This window comes from Akebia trifoliata, unplaced genomic scaffold (assembly GCF_017979445.1).
Source record: "Akebia trifoliata isolate Shusen 1 unplaced genomic scaffold, ASM1797944v1 Contig01160, whole genome shotgun sequence".
NCBI lineage: Eukaryota > Viridiplantae > Streptophyta > Magnoliopsida > Ranunculales > Lardizabalaceae > Akebia > Akebia trifoliata.
The window spans coordinates 5,898-18,290 of record NW_028237550.1 but is presented as its reverse complement, the minus strand read 5'-3'; the positions used below and the strand labels follow the sequence as shown (position 1 = coordinate 18,290).

Sequence of the window (12,393 nt, the reverse complement as noted above, 5' to 3'; positions counted from 1 at the left end):
ACCATATGAGTTTTATGCCCATATTCCTATTTTAGTTGCAACTACATAGATGGCAGTTTTAGTGAAGCTTAGCTTTCATTCGATGCATGAGGGTCCTACAATAGTTGAAACTAAGAATCTGAATTTAGTGTACTCATGCATGGGAGTATGTGTAAATGATGAATGGTGTTGGGCATCCATCAAAGGAGTTTGAGAGTACTTTGCACTACATTGAAAAACAAGACACTCTAATGGTTTGTACCAAGTTATCATCCATTAGATTCTTGGAAACTAAGAAAAATTAGTATTGGTAGTTTTAGTTCTTCTTATTTATGATTGTAGTAATTTCCTTCTGGCCAATTTATCTGCATAGAGTATCACTCTCCATATTAAAAAATGTTTTAGAGTTTTTTTTATTTAAATAAGCAACAAATATTATTGAAAAAGTGGTAGAGGGGAGAAACAGAGGAAGCTTACGAAGAAAAACAAGTAAGAAACAAAGCTACGAAGCAGAAATTTTACACACCCACTCCCACTTACCAACAAAATCTTCGAAGAAAACGCTTAGACCAAAAAAATAAGCAAGAGAGAATAGATAAAATATTTAATTTATACACACATGTTTGGTCAGGGTGGTGTGTTTCCTAGTTTTGAAATGTTTTGTCAATGTCTCCCGATTCCTAGATTAAATTAATATTTGATATGATCCCAAGCTCCAAATTTCGTTCTTTTTGCCAAATCTTTAACACTGCACTCGGTTAAGTCACTTCTTTATTTCGACAAAATTATGTTTGACAGTTATCTAATTGTGTTTTATTGTACAGGTCTGGGGGAATAACTGATTTGGGCGTTGCAGCAATCGCTTGTGGTTGCCCGAGGCTGGAGATGATTAATTTAGCCTATTGTAAAGACATTACAGATACTTCCTTAAGATCATTGTCAAAATGTGAGAAGTTAATTACACTAGAAATTCGAGGTTGTCCTATTATATCATCAGTGGGTCTCTCTTCCATTTCCGTGGGATGTAAGCTACTCAATAAACTAGACATTAAAAACTGCTACAATATTAATGATGCTGGAATGCTTTCCCTTTCTCACCTTTCCCCAAACCTCAGACAGGTGATTCACCTATAGCCCTGTGTCTTATTATTTGGACGATTATCTACTGACAGTGTTGATTAGAAACTAACAATGATAATTTATTTATTTATTGTTGCAGATAAATTTGTCATACTGTTCAATAACAGATGTAGGGCTCTTAGCAATAGCCAGCATTAGCTGCCTACAGAGCATGACCATCTTGAACTTGAGGGGTTTGACTGCAAATGGCCTTGCAGCTGCCTTGTTATCATGTGTGGGGCTAAGAAAAGTGAAACTTCATGCATCTTTTAAATACTTACTCCCACAACCTTTTCTCGTGCAAATAGAAGCCCGTGGTTGTGTCTTTCAATGGAGGGATAAACCATTCCAGGTACTTGTGTTTTTCTCATCCTTTACATGTCCACCAATCTCATTCTTTGTTGTTCTCTGTGGCCAATGTAATTCGGTCCCTTTTTTCGAGAGCTGCTATTGGCACCACAACTTTTACTTACTACACCCCAATTAAAAATAAAGAAAATAAGTGAATGATTCAGAATAAGCAAAAGTTGGGTGCCAATAGAAGTTCTCTAGTATTTCCTTGCTAGATTTCTATTTTTTGGGTTTAGGATTTTATATGAGCCTAATCATAATTGTAAACAACTACTGAAATTGTCTGAATGAGGGTTGCATTGTTTTGTAATGTTGAAATTATAATTACAGGCAAACCTTTGTAATGTTTGAAGAGTGTATTTTAATTTTTAATTGGGGTGTGATTGATAATTTAAGAAATTGAGTGTAACAAGTAAAAGTTGGGTGCTAATAGTAGCTCATTTTTTTCATTTAAATGTCCACTACAATATTCATGTCCTATAATATGTTACTATAAGATCTCGTGCACATTTAAAGATTTTACAATAGATGTACAAATAGCTGAAAGCGAAAAACATGGAACCTTACTACATATTTCTGATAGTCATGTACTTTTTGGTGGTTATTGCATGAAGTTCATTCTTTCTTTTATCTATTGTTGTCTCATCCTTTGATTCTCTTAATGTGCTCCATACGGTACTTGGACACCACCTAACAAGTCCAGGCATTTGAATCTCAAGCAAGATTTTGTTCTGGGAACATTAGGCTGTGAACAGCTGTTAATGTCGATAAAATTGAGACTAACATCAAGCCCGAACAAAAGTTAATTGCTCTAACAAAATGTCACAGAATGTGATTCAAATGAAGACTAGAACATCAATGTTGCAGATGCATTATAGATCAAATCTTCAGTTGATAGGAACTGTATTTTTATTTTATTTCAGGATAACCCTTACCTTTCCTAGTCTGTGTAGTATTTTCTGGAATCCTGTTGATTACAATAACAAGTGTTGCAGAATGATATTGTTTTGTTGCATTCCTATTTCCGATATAATATCTGTTTTGCGTGATTTTATGTAGATTTAGCTTGAGTTGCAACAGACACTGTATATGCATCTAATGCTCTGCTCTAATGAGACCTTGGATGGTACTGAGGTTGCCGCGTACATTTCGCAGGTTGAAGTAGATGCAAAGAGTTGGAAGTTACTGTTAGAAGATATGTTATAGAGTTTCAGCTTTGAGTTGGGTTAAAAGCACGGTTTTGGAATGTATACCCCTTGAATATCCAAAATGGCTCTCCATAATGGAATGCTTACTCCCTATGGCTAGTATTTATGGATATCTCCATTGGAGTTACTCTTTAAGGATTGAGAAGAGCTATTTCTATTGTATTGCTTTTCTGGTGATCAAATACTAATTGGACGTTGGGAAAGTGAAGAAACTACTCTATTGACTTGACGTGGATTAATTATTTGCTAACAACAGGTACAAGTGTGTGTTTAAATCAATGAAGGTGATTATCCATGTTTTGGTTTTTGATTGTGAATGAAACTCTAGATTGCTGAATAAATATATAATTATGTTTGGGATTAAAATCTTAACAATTTCTACCTTTTGAAATAATAGACATCTTTATTGGATGGAGCATGCATGGTGCATATCACACTGGTAAACGTATGAAGCTGTTGTTCTCTGTAACTACTACGCTTATTCTTTGTTAACCAATTCAGGATTTAGCCATAGATAAGTCGGTCAGTCTTATTTTGACTGCCAAGCCCTTTCCGAGAATTGACCACCCATCAATTGAGGCTTCTGATGGACGGCATCATTTAGGGGTCAATAGAGATCCACTTCAATGGGTCAATAGTGGTCCATCTATAAAGTAAAACTTCATCTTTTTGTTCTTAGGAAGGTTCCTAGATTCCCTGAATGGATCCATGGAGGTTTGCCAACATGATCTTAACATCAATGATGCTCTGAGTCATAATTGACTCGTAAAGATGGTGGACTTGATCCACGCAAACTATACCTATAGAGTACATATCTTTTGTTATTTTATAAGTTTATTGTGACGATTGGGCCCTTTGGCACCTAGTTTTCAGTGGTTTTTGGGTCACGTCAATACAATGGGGCCGTGGTGTCACGGTCATATTCTTTCGAAACGAGGTCGTGCGGTGCAAGGGGGTGTTAAATCACAAGTAAGCCTATAAAAATGATCGTACACCACAAATGTAGCAAACAAACAAGATAACAAGGCAAGATAGTCTAGGAGTTAATAAGACAAAAAGAAAAAAAAGACAAGTCAAGCTTTACACGCGGAAACGTCTTGAAGGGAGTAAGAAGGTATACTTTATGTGTAAAATTACACAAAACCCACTATGTCATTTTGAATTTTTTGGTGAAATAGTTTGATTCATCTTTATAATTATTAAAATTTCAAGGAATGCTGTTTAAACATTTTTCCTTAAATTTCTTTTATAAACTTCAACTATCTTCAATAGATGGAGTGAAGGAGTAACTAGAAAGACCTCTCCACTGATGTGGCTTTATTTAATTGATGTCATGTGCAGGGTGGTTCGTTGGTAGTAATATAAGTGTAACTGAAGTAATAAAAAGTGGGACATAGGAGTATGTGTTAGTCATAATTTTGAAAGCATAGGGTGGTGGTGGTATCTCAGATGAAAATAAAATTTAATTAATTAATTAATGAATGTGTAGTGTAGGGAATGAAATAATTATAAGGGGTAATTATGTAACTGTAACTAATAGAGGCACAGATGTAAAAACCCATAATGTTGTATGTTTGACTCAGTTATTCTTGGAGGATTCATCCTGTAAGGCCCCCTTGTAGGAGGCGTAGTTCTAGATAGTAGTTCATTTTGATGACTTATCGGTCTATATGGCGGTAGAACCTTCTAAAGTTCATTCGGCATCACATCATTAAACTCTGTCAATACTTGTGTAACCTGAGTAGGAGTTGAACTATGGTCCTGATCATCAGGCTCAACTCGCAAGGTAGTAATGTACGGTTGCTCACCTTTTTTCAACCTTTTCTTCAGCTGAAGGGTTGAAATCATCTTTCCCTCTTCCTTGCCGGTGGAGACGGGAATGAAGCTTGGACATTCACCTAGCATGCCCAATGTATTGGCGAATGATATCAGTACAACCCTGTTCTATCGCAAGAAATCCACCCCAATGATAATTCTGAATTCATCGAGTGGAACTACGAGTAAATCAAGCTTACCCTTCCATGTGCCTATCTTGACGGACACTGACTTTGCCAAACCTTGGATAGGAGTGGCTTGGGAGTTTACATTTTTCATGTGCCTTGTATCTTTCACAAGTCGAATATTGAGACGTTTCGCTTCTGCAGGGGTAATGAAGCTATGCGCAATTCTTGTATCAACCATTGCCTGGGTGGTCTTGCCACCAACTTCGACATCAACATACATAAGACCCTTTCGTTGACAGCTTTTTTGAGTCTCAGATGTCTGTTTCATTGCATTCAATAAATGCATGGCTCCCATGTAAGGATAATCTTCATCATCTCACCCACTTGTAATTTTGTGACTAGGGTCATTTTGGGAGGATAATAATGCGTTCAACTTACTCTGCTGTGGACATTTGAATGTCTTGTGAGGACCACCATATATAATGCACTTAAGCTTGTGGCGGTGTTTGGCAGGCGAAGTACTTCTACTGTGTGAAGGGGAGGAATTCTGTTGGGATTCCTGACTAGAACTGTGTCTGTGCCCTCCATTCTTACCATTCGAAGACTTCTTGGTGTGCTCATGTTGCTGGGAGTACCCTTTCGAGTGAGGGTGTATATTCGTATGCTCCCATCCACGGGAGTATAATCATTCAACTGCTTGGCTGCGGCAATTGTAGATGCGAGATCTTGCACACGTTGCCTTTGGAGCTCTGTCTGAACTCAAGGCTTGAGCCCTTTTTGGAATGAGAACAACTTGTCTTTTTCTGACATGTCACAGATATTAAGCATCAAGGCGAAAAATTGCTTGACATAGTCATGAACTGTACCTATCTAGTACAGTTGCATCATCTTTCTGCGGGCAATGAACTTCACATTCTCTGGTAGAAATTGATATTTCAACTCATTTTTAAGGTTATTCCATGTAGCGATGGAACATTGGCCACTTTTCATCTTGGTGTACTTTGTTCGTCACCATAGTTGGGCATCACCTACAAGATACATAGAAGCTGTTGTGACCTTTACCTCTTCTGAATCCAGACGAGTTGTACGGAAGTACTGTTTCATGTCAAACATAAAATTCTTGAGCTCTTTTGCATCGCAAACACTATTAAAGGTGCGTGGCGCGAGGGAGGAGCTTCACTACTGGTAGGCCGTTCGTTACCAACGGCTCTGACGAGGAGACCTACCTTTGTATGGAGCTCCATGATCTGTTCCTGTAAGTTGGCTAGAGATCCTCGAGTATCTTCCTCGAGGTCAACTACTCTAGCACTGAGGATCACAGATTCTTCTTTTAACGTGTTCTGACGATTATCTAGTTGTCCAATACCATCAATGAGATCCGATAGTTGGGCCATCTTATCTTCGAGTAGCTCAATACGTTCTTTGTTTGTACGTGGGGGTGGTGTGGTTGGAACGGGTTGGTCTGCGGTACTTTTATCTCCTTTTGCCATTGTTCGCGTGAACTAAATGAAAATTGGGGGAATTTCTTGGTGTTGAAACCAACTTGAATTTGTAACCAACGTGGTTTGGACAACAACTATGCTCTGATACCAACTGTCATAACCATGTTCTTTTGAAACAAGGTCGTGCAGCGCAAGGGGGTGTTAATCTACTAGCAAACCTGTAAAAATGATCGTACATCACAAACGTATCAAACAAACAAGATAAGAGGGCAATACGAGACAAAGCCTGGAGGCAACTTTGTTGATATAATATTAATTACACGGTTTAACATGTTACAAAAGCAAATAGGTGTGCTATAATGCAATTAATGATCTATGACACGTGGGACTTTCACGTAGCTTGGCGCGAGGGCTCGAGTCAACGTGGGTGTAGGCCAAGGATTGTGAAGCACTAGACACCCTTCCTACTAAAATGCCACTAAGCTAATAGATATGCCTTGGTATGGGGCTGACATGACTTCATATTGAGCCTTACATAGTGTTACATGGGTGCTCCCGGGTGACTCCGGGGCGAATTACACCTAAACTCTAGGTGTTACATGGCCGTTACACGTGGGCATACTTATGGTATTTGTCTAGAGACATTTGTTGGTATGTGTATGTTACCCAATTTGTTGGTATTAGTACGAACCTACAAATTGAACCATTTTGTGATATGGTTCAGACTGGGTTCATAAAATCAAGTGAACCATAAATCCATTGAAACTTGATTAGGTTTGGTGAATCAAAGCATGTTGGTTCTCAACAATTTTTTATTAGTTCGATGAATCAAATCAATTTGTTATATTTTTTCATTTTTTATATTTAGAAATCAAATTATTATATTAATTTATTGATTTGTTTCTATTTAATTTTGAATTTGTTAACATTATAATTGTACTTTTATAGTATACTTAAATTTATATAAATTCTAGAATTTGCCTGTGCCTATGTGTGAATGCTATGCAAGATGAAACCTAAATTTAGGTGTAGCTCTCCCTGGAGTCACTCGAGAACACCCATGTTGTAGCGCTCCGCCAAACGCTAACACAAAGTCCCATGTTATATCTCGAGGCACTAGGTGACACATCGAAATTTTGGCATGGTCTCCTCTGTTTATGTTAGCATTCCAATGCGTTCAACCTGCACTTGATAAAATGACATACATTATCCTGTATATATACATACAAAATATAATACAAGCAGAAACTTATATACATTTAATAACATACGATAGATCAGAGTGCAGAAGGATAACTAAAATACAGGATTATACAAACATTCCTCACTCTAACAAAAGTCCTAACGCTCAATACAACATCTATAATACTCCTGGACAAATCTATACCACTAGGGGGTATATCCTCAATACTCACCAAGTGACGAACTCTGGTTGTTTATCTGACCCACCAGGTGATCCTTACTCATGCTCTATACCTACCTCGCCAAGCTCTGAATCTGAAACTAAAAAAATGGAGAAGGAAAGGGTGAGTAACAAGGGTTACTCACTAGGGAAGCAAACAATTTCTGTCAATAACCTCTCATAACATGAACGAATAAACATACTAAATTATTTTAACATATGCAAAGTTTTACAAAAGAAACTATGATTAACTGGTACATATAGTTAGGAATGAGCAACTGAACATTTTAAAACTCACATTACATCATTAACAGTACTTATTATAACATTTTCTTTTTATACAAATCTAATTGACCAAATAGAAACATTAAACATGCATTTCATTTTATATATCAAAATAAAGAAACATATACATAATACACAATGGTGGAGTAGTGGAATTAGAGAGTTGGGATTCACGACTGGATCGTTCCCAGTCGGGATATGATTTTTCATAATAAAGTATTAGTTCTTGATTTTGTGGTTGGTCGTTGTTTACCACACTTGCGAGACCATTTATCCGGCTTAGACTAGTCGTTTGACGTGATCGTAAGCAATGAGTCTCTTTTCGATGTGTTTGAACGTTCAACTACTATAGATTGTTAGTGATCACTGACTAACCATCTTCGTCTATGCCTATCAGGCGTGCATGTAATTCCCAAATATACAATCTATTCGTATACGACTACCTTTATATTATAAGTTCATTGGTAAAGATAGAGAGGAATAAACTCAGATTCCAGTTATGATTCCACTCTCATACGTGTCCCCATACCACGTCTGAGCTTGGTGATCCCTACTGTATATCCCAGGATAGTACACCATTCCAGATGATATGATACACTATCCCTTCAAGCATTCACAGACTCTTTAATAGCTCATAAAATAATTATATATATTATTTTATTTTCTTTGAAAATAAATAAGAAATTTTCTTTAAAAACAAATAAGAAATTAATAATACAAGATTGAGAATAGATATCTAGTTTCCTATCATGCAATTGTGGCCACTTGGCCTAAAATAAATAACAGAACTTGGAGCCTCTGCGCCAACATAATTTAAATAAACATGCAACCAATCATTATCCCAAGATATCCCTTCACCAACCAACATACAACATTACAATGTAAAATGCAGACATCATCCCTCGAGTGTGATTCTTACATTTTACCGTTTCATATCTTTTTTCCAATTTTCGTAATTTTCAATCTTTCAAAAAAAATATTCACTTTCTGATATTCATCAACTCAATATGAGTTCACTGAATATTAAATTATTATTTTTTCAACTATGAAATTCATTTTTTTAATAACATTGAAAAAATACAAAACTTAGATCAAAACAGGGTTCGAATGGTGCACAGGACCCAATTGACAGAAATAACCTAGTGAAATATCCTACCCACATATTATTTGTTATAAAATGTAATTAAACATATCAAATATACAAGTTCTAGCATGAATTTGAAATAACCTATTGAATTCTATATTTTTAGAAACACATCACAAAATTTTAATAAAATCCTAAATGTAATTTCACAATCTACGATTACTAATAGAAATTGAGAGTTCCTTACAATCTTTGTGTAATAGGATCGAAGCGTGTGCGCAGAAATCGAAACGATTGGCATGGAAATCAAGATAGATCGAACTTCGAGGCGGTTCATTTTTGAATTTGACCCGGGGTTTCGAAGATTTTGATGTCGTCGTACTTTCTCCCTTCTGCAGTGGAAGACGATTTGACCTCGAAACTGATGAAATCTAGGGTCGAAGTTTTGAAACCCCCGTACTATATACGGCTATTTTTTGACGATAAGGGGTGAAAAATGAGAGAAATCGAAAGGAAATTGGGTGGGTTTGATAGAGAATGGCGTTACAGATATTTTTCCCTTCTACGTTGGAGGTTAAAGACAGACCGTTCGCGGCGAATCGGAGTTTGAAAATAAAAAAAAAAATCAATTTTTTAGGACGAAATTAGATGAGGAATAGTGTTTTGGATTAAAAAAATTTATTTATATAAGTGCAGTACGAAATCAGTATTTTATTTATTGTTTCGTTCGACGATAACTTGACCGTCTGGACTCCAAAAGTGATGAATAAATACTTTATTTTATCTAATTTTTCGTTCTAGATCTAATGGTGGTCAAATTTTATAAATTTTTTCTCTAGCAAATATTTACTTTTTTTGGCCCAATGAGACCCTAAAATTGGCGTTGTTTTCGTTTTTGACGATAATTCAACTTTTTAGAGTCCAAAAATGAAAAGTAAATAATCTATTTTCTATAATTTTTCGTTATGAACCTAATGATATAATTAAATTTTAAAAATTCTTACTCTAGCAAAAAGTCATTATTTTAGTCTAGTCCGACTCGATAATCGAGGATTTTGTAACTTTTCTGTTCAAACTCGCATTTGAACGTGTTTGTACGCTAAAATATGTTTTCCGACCATTTTGAATGTAGTAGTGAGGTCAGATTTTAGTAAAAATAATCAGGACAAAATCCTACAGTTTTACCCTAAGTCCCACTTTCAAAATTTTCTCAAAATTCCACTATTTATTTTTTCTCAAGATACGAATTGAAAACTTGGGGTTTTACACATGTAATTGTATGTACGGCTCATGTATAATACTATATTAGCCCGTGCCAGGGCATATCTTTTAGCTTAATGACATTATTGTAATAAAATAGGAAAGAGTATGATCGGTCTCTACTTTTAATGAATCATTTTGGAAACCTAGGAAAAACTTAGTGTACTTTTGTAGGAAGGGTGTCTTTGGTCCCAATCTTCGGCCTACGCTCACGTTGACTTTGAGCCCTCGCTCAAGCTATGTGGTGTCTCGTGTGTTATAGATCACTAGTTGCTTGTAACATACTTTCTTAGCTTTTGTAATGTGTTATTCAATGTAATTGCATACTATTTTAACAAAGTTGCCTTCAGATTTTGTCTCGTGTTGTCCCTGTTATCTTGTATTGCTAGCTACGTTTTGTGTGTATGAGATATGTTTGACAGGCTTGCTTGTAGGCTATCACCCCAAGCATCGCACGACCTTACTTTGAAAGAACACGACCGTGACTGTTAGTATCAGAGCCAAGTTGGTTTCAAGACTTAACTCTTCACCAGTTCCATTTAGTTCATGTGAACAATGGTAAGAGGAAAGAAAAACATCACGGACCAGCCCACTCCAACTCCATCACCTCCACGTATAAACAAGGAACATATAGAGCCACTTGAAGATCATATGGTCCTTCTATCCGGTTTTGTTGATAGTATTGCTCAACTAGGTGATCGATATGACATACTAGATAATGAATCCATGACCTTTAACGCTAAATTGATTGACTTCAAGGAAGATACTCGAGGATCACTAGGAAACTTATAGGAACAGATCACGAAGTTTACTACAAAGGTAGGTCTCCTGGTCAGAGTTGTTGGTAATGAACGACCTTCTATTGGTGAAGCTCATCCCTCACGCTTGCTAGTCCCTGAGTCACGGGCCTTGCTCGAGAATTTCTTGTTTGATATGGAGCAATACTTCCGTGCCATTCATCCGGATTCAAAAGAAGTAAAGGTCACCGCGGCCTTTATATATCTCATAGGTGATGCCAAATTATGGTGGTGTACCAAGTACACTGAGATAGAAAATGACCAATATTCCATCGATACATGGGATGACCTCAAAAGGGAGTTGAAAAATTAGTTTCTACTAAAGAATGTAGAGTTTATTGCCTGTAGAAAGTTGAGGCAACTCTACCAGACAAGTACAGTACACGACTACGTCAAGCAATTTTCTATCTTGATGCTTGATATTCGTGACATGTCCGAGAAGGACAAACTGTTTTCATTTCAAGAAGGGCTTAAGCCTTGGGTTTAGATCAAATTCCAAAGGCAACATGTACAAGATTTTACGTTTGCTATTGTTGTAGTCGAGCGGTTGACTAATTATACTCCCATGGATAGGGGCAAAAAGAAGGTATACCCTCAATCGAAAGGGTACTCCCCGCAGCGTGAGCACACCCAGGATTCTTCTAAATGTAAGAATGGAAGACAAAGACACAGTTTTAGCTAGAGATCCCAACGGGATGCCTCCCCTTCAAAGAACATAGGTACCATGTCTAACAATCACCACAATAAGTTTAAATGCATTTTGTGTGGTGGTTTTCACAAGACATTCAAGTACCCATAACGAGCCGAGCTGAATGCACTATTACCCTCTTAAAGTGACCCTAGTAACGAGAATACAAATGGGCGAGATGATGATGAGTCTCCTCACATGGGAGCCATGCATTTGTTGAGTGCACTAAAACAGACCTTTAAGACTCAGAAGAACCGTCAACAGAAGGGTTTCATGTATGTGGACATTGAAATTGGTGGTAAGACCACCCAGACAATGGTTGATACAATAGCTACGCACAACTTCATTTCCCATATAAAGGCAAAGCGCTTCAATATTAGACTTGAAAAAGAATCTAGCCGTATGAAAGTTGTTAACTTTGAAGACACTCCTATCCAAGGGTCAGCCAAAGTCATGTGTATCAAGATAGGCACATAGAGGGGTAATCTTGACTTACTCGTAGTTCCACTAGATGAATTCTGAGTCATCATTGGGATGAACTTCTTACGACAAATTAGGGTTGCTCCGATGCGATTCACCACCATACTGGGTATGCTAGGTGAATGCCCAAGCTTCATTCCCATTTCTACAAGCAACGAAGAAGGAACGATAATCTCAACTCTTGAACTAAAGAAAATGTTGAAGAAAGGGAAACAAACTTACATTATTACCTAACGAGTTGAACCTAATGATCAATGCCATAATTCAACTCCCACTCTGATTAAACAAGTATTGAGAGAATTTGATGATGTGATGCCAAATGAGCTTCCTAAGGCCTTACCGTCGCGTAGGCTGA

General features: G+C 36.9%; 1 protein-coding gene across 2 annotated transcripts; it reads left to right on the top strand.

The window, feature by feature from the left end:
* The first annotated feature begins 100 nt into the window (after positions 1-100).
* LOC147380647 (F-box/LRR-repeat protein 3-like) lies at positions 101-3,023 on the top strand. 2 transcript variants are annotated; one of them, XM_086431409.1, is made up of 3 exons: positions 101-1,098; positions 1,199-1,450; positions 2,515-3,023. In XM_086431409.1, exons 1-3 carry the CDS (start codon positions 865-867, stop codon positions 2,653-2,655), a joined length of 627 nt encoding a protein of 208 aa, XP_086287535.1. In that variant the 5' UTR covers positions 101-864; the 3' UTR covers positions 2,656-3,023. The 2 variants fall into 2 exon arrangements, with proteins under 2 accessions (XP_086287535.1, XP_086287536.1); XM_086431410.1 differs by having other exon boundaries at positions 117-1,098; positions 2,509-2,654.
* The last annotated feature ends 9,370 nt before the right edge of the window (positions 3,024-12,393 follow it).

Coding starts and splice junctions, on each gene's coding strand:
- LOC147380647 (XM_086431409.1), top strand. CDS start 865: ATGATTAATTTAGCCTATTGTAAAGACATTACAGATACTTCCTTAAGA. Junction 1,099..1,198: donor TTTCCCCAAACCTCAGACAG/GTGATTCACCTA, acceptor TTATTGTTGCAG/ATAAATTTGTCATACTGTTC. Junction 1,451..2,514: donor GGAGGGATAAACCATTCCAG/GTACTTGTGTTT, acceptor ATGTAGATTTAG/CTTGAGTTGCAACAGACACT.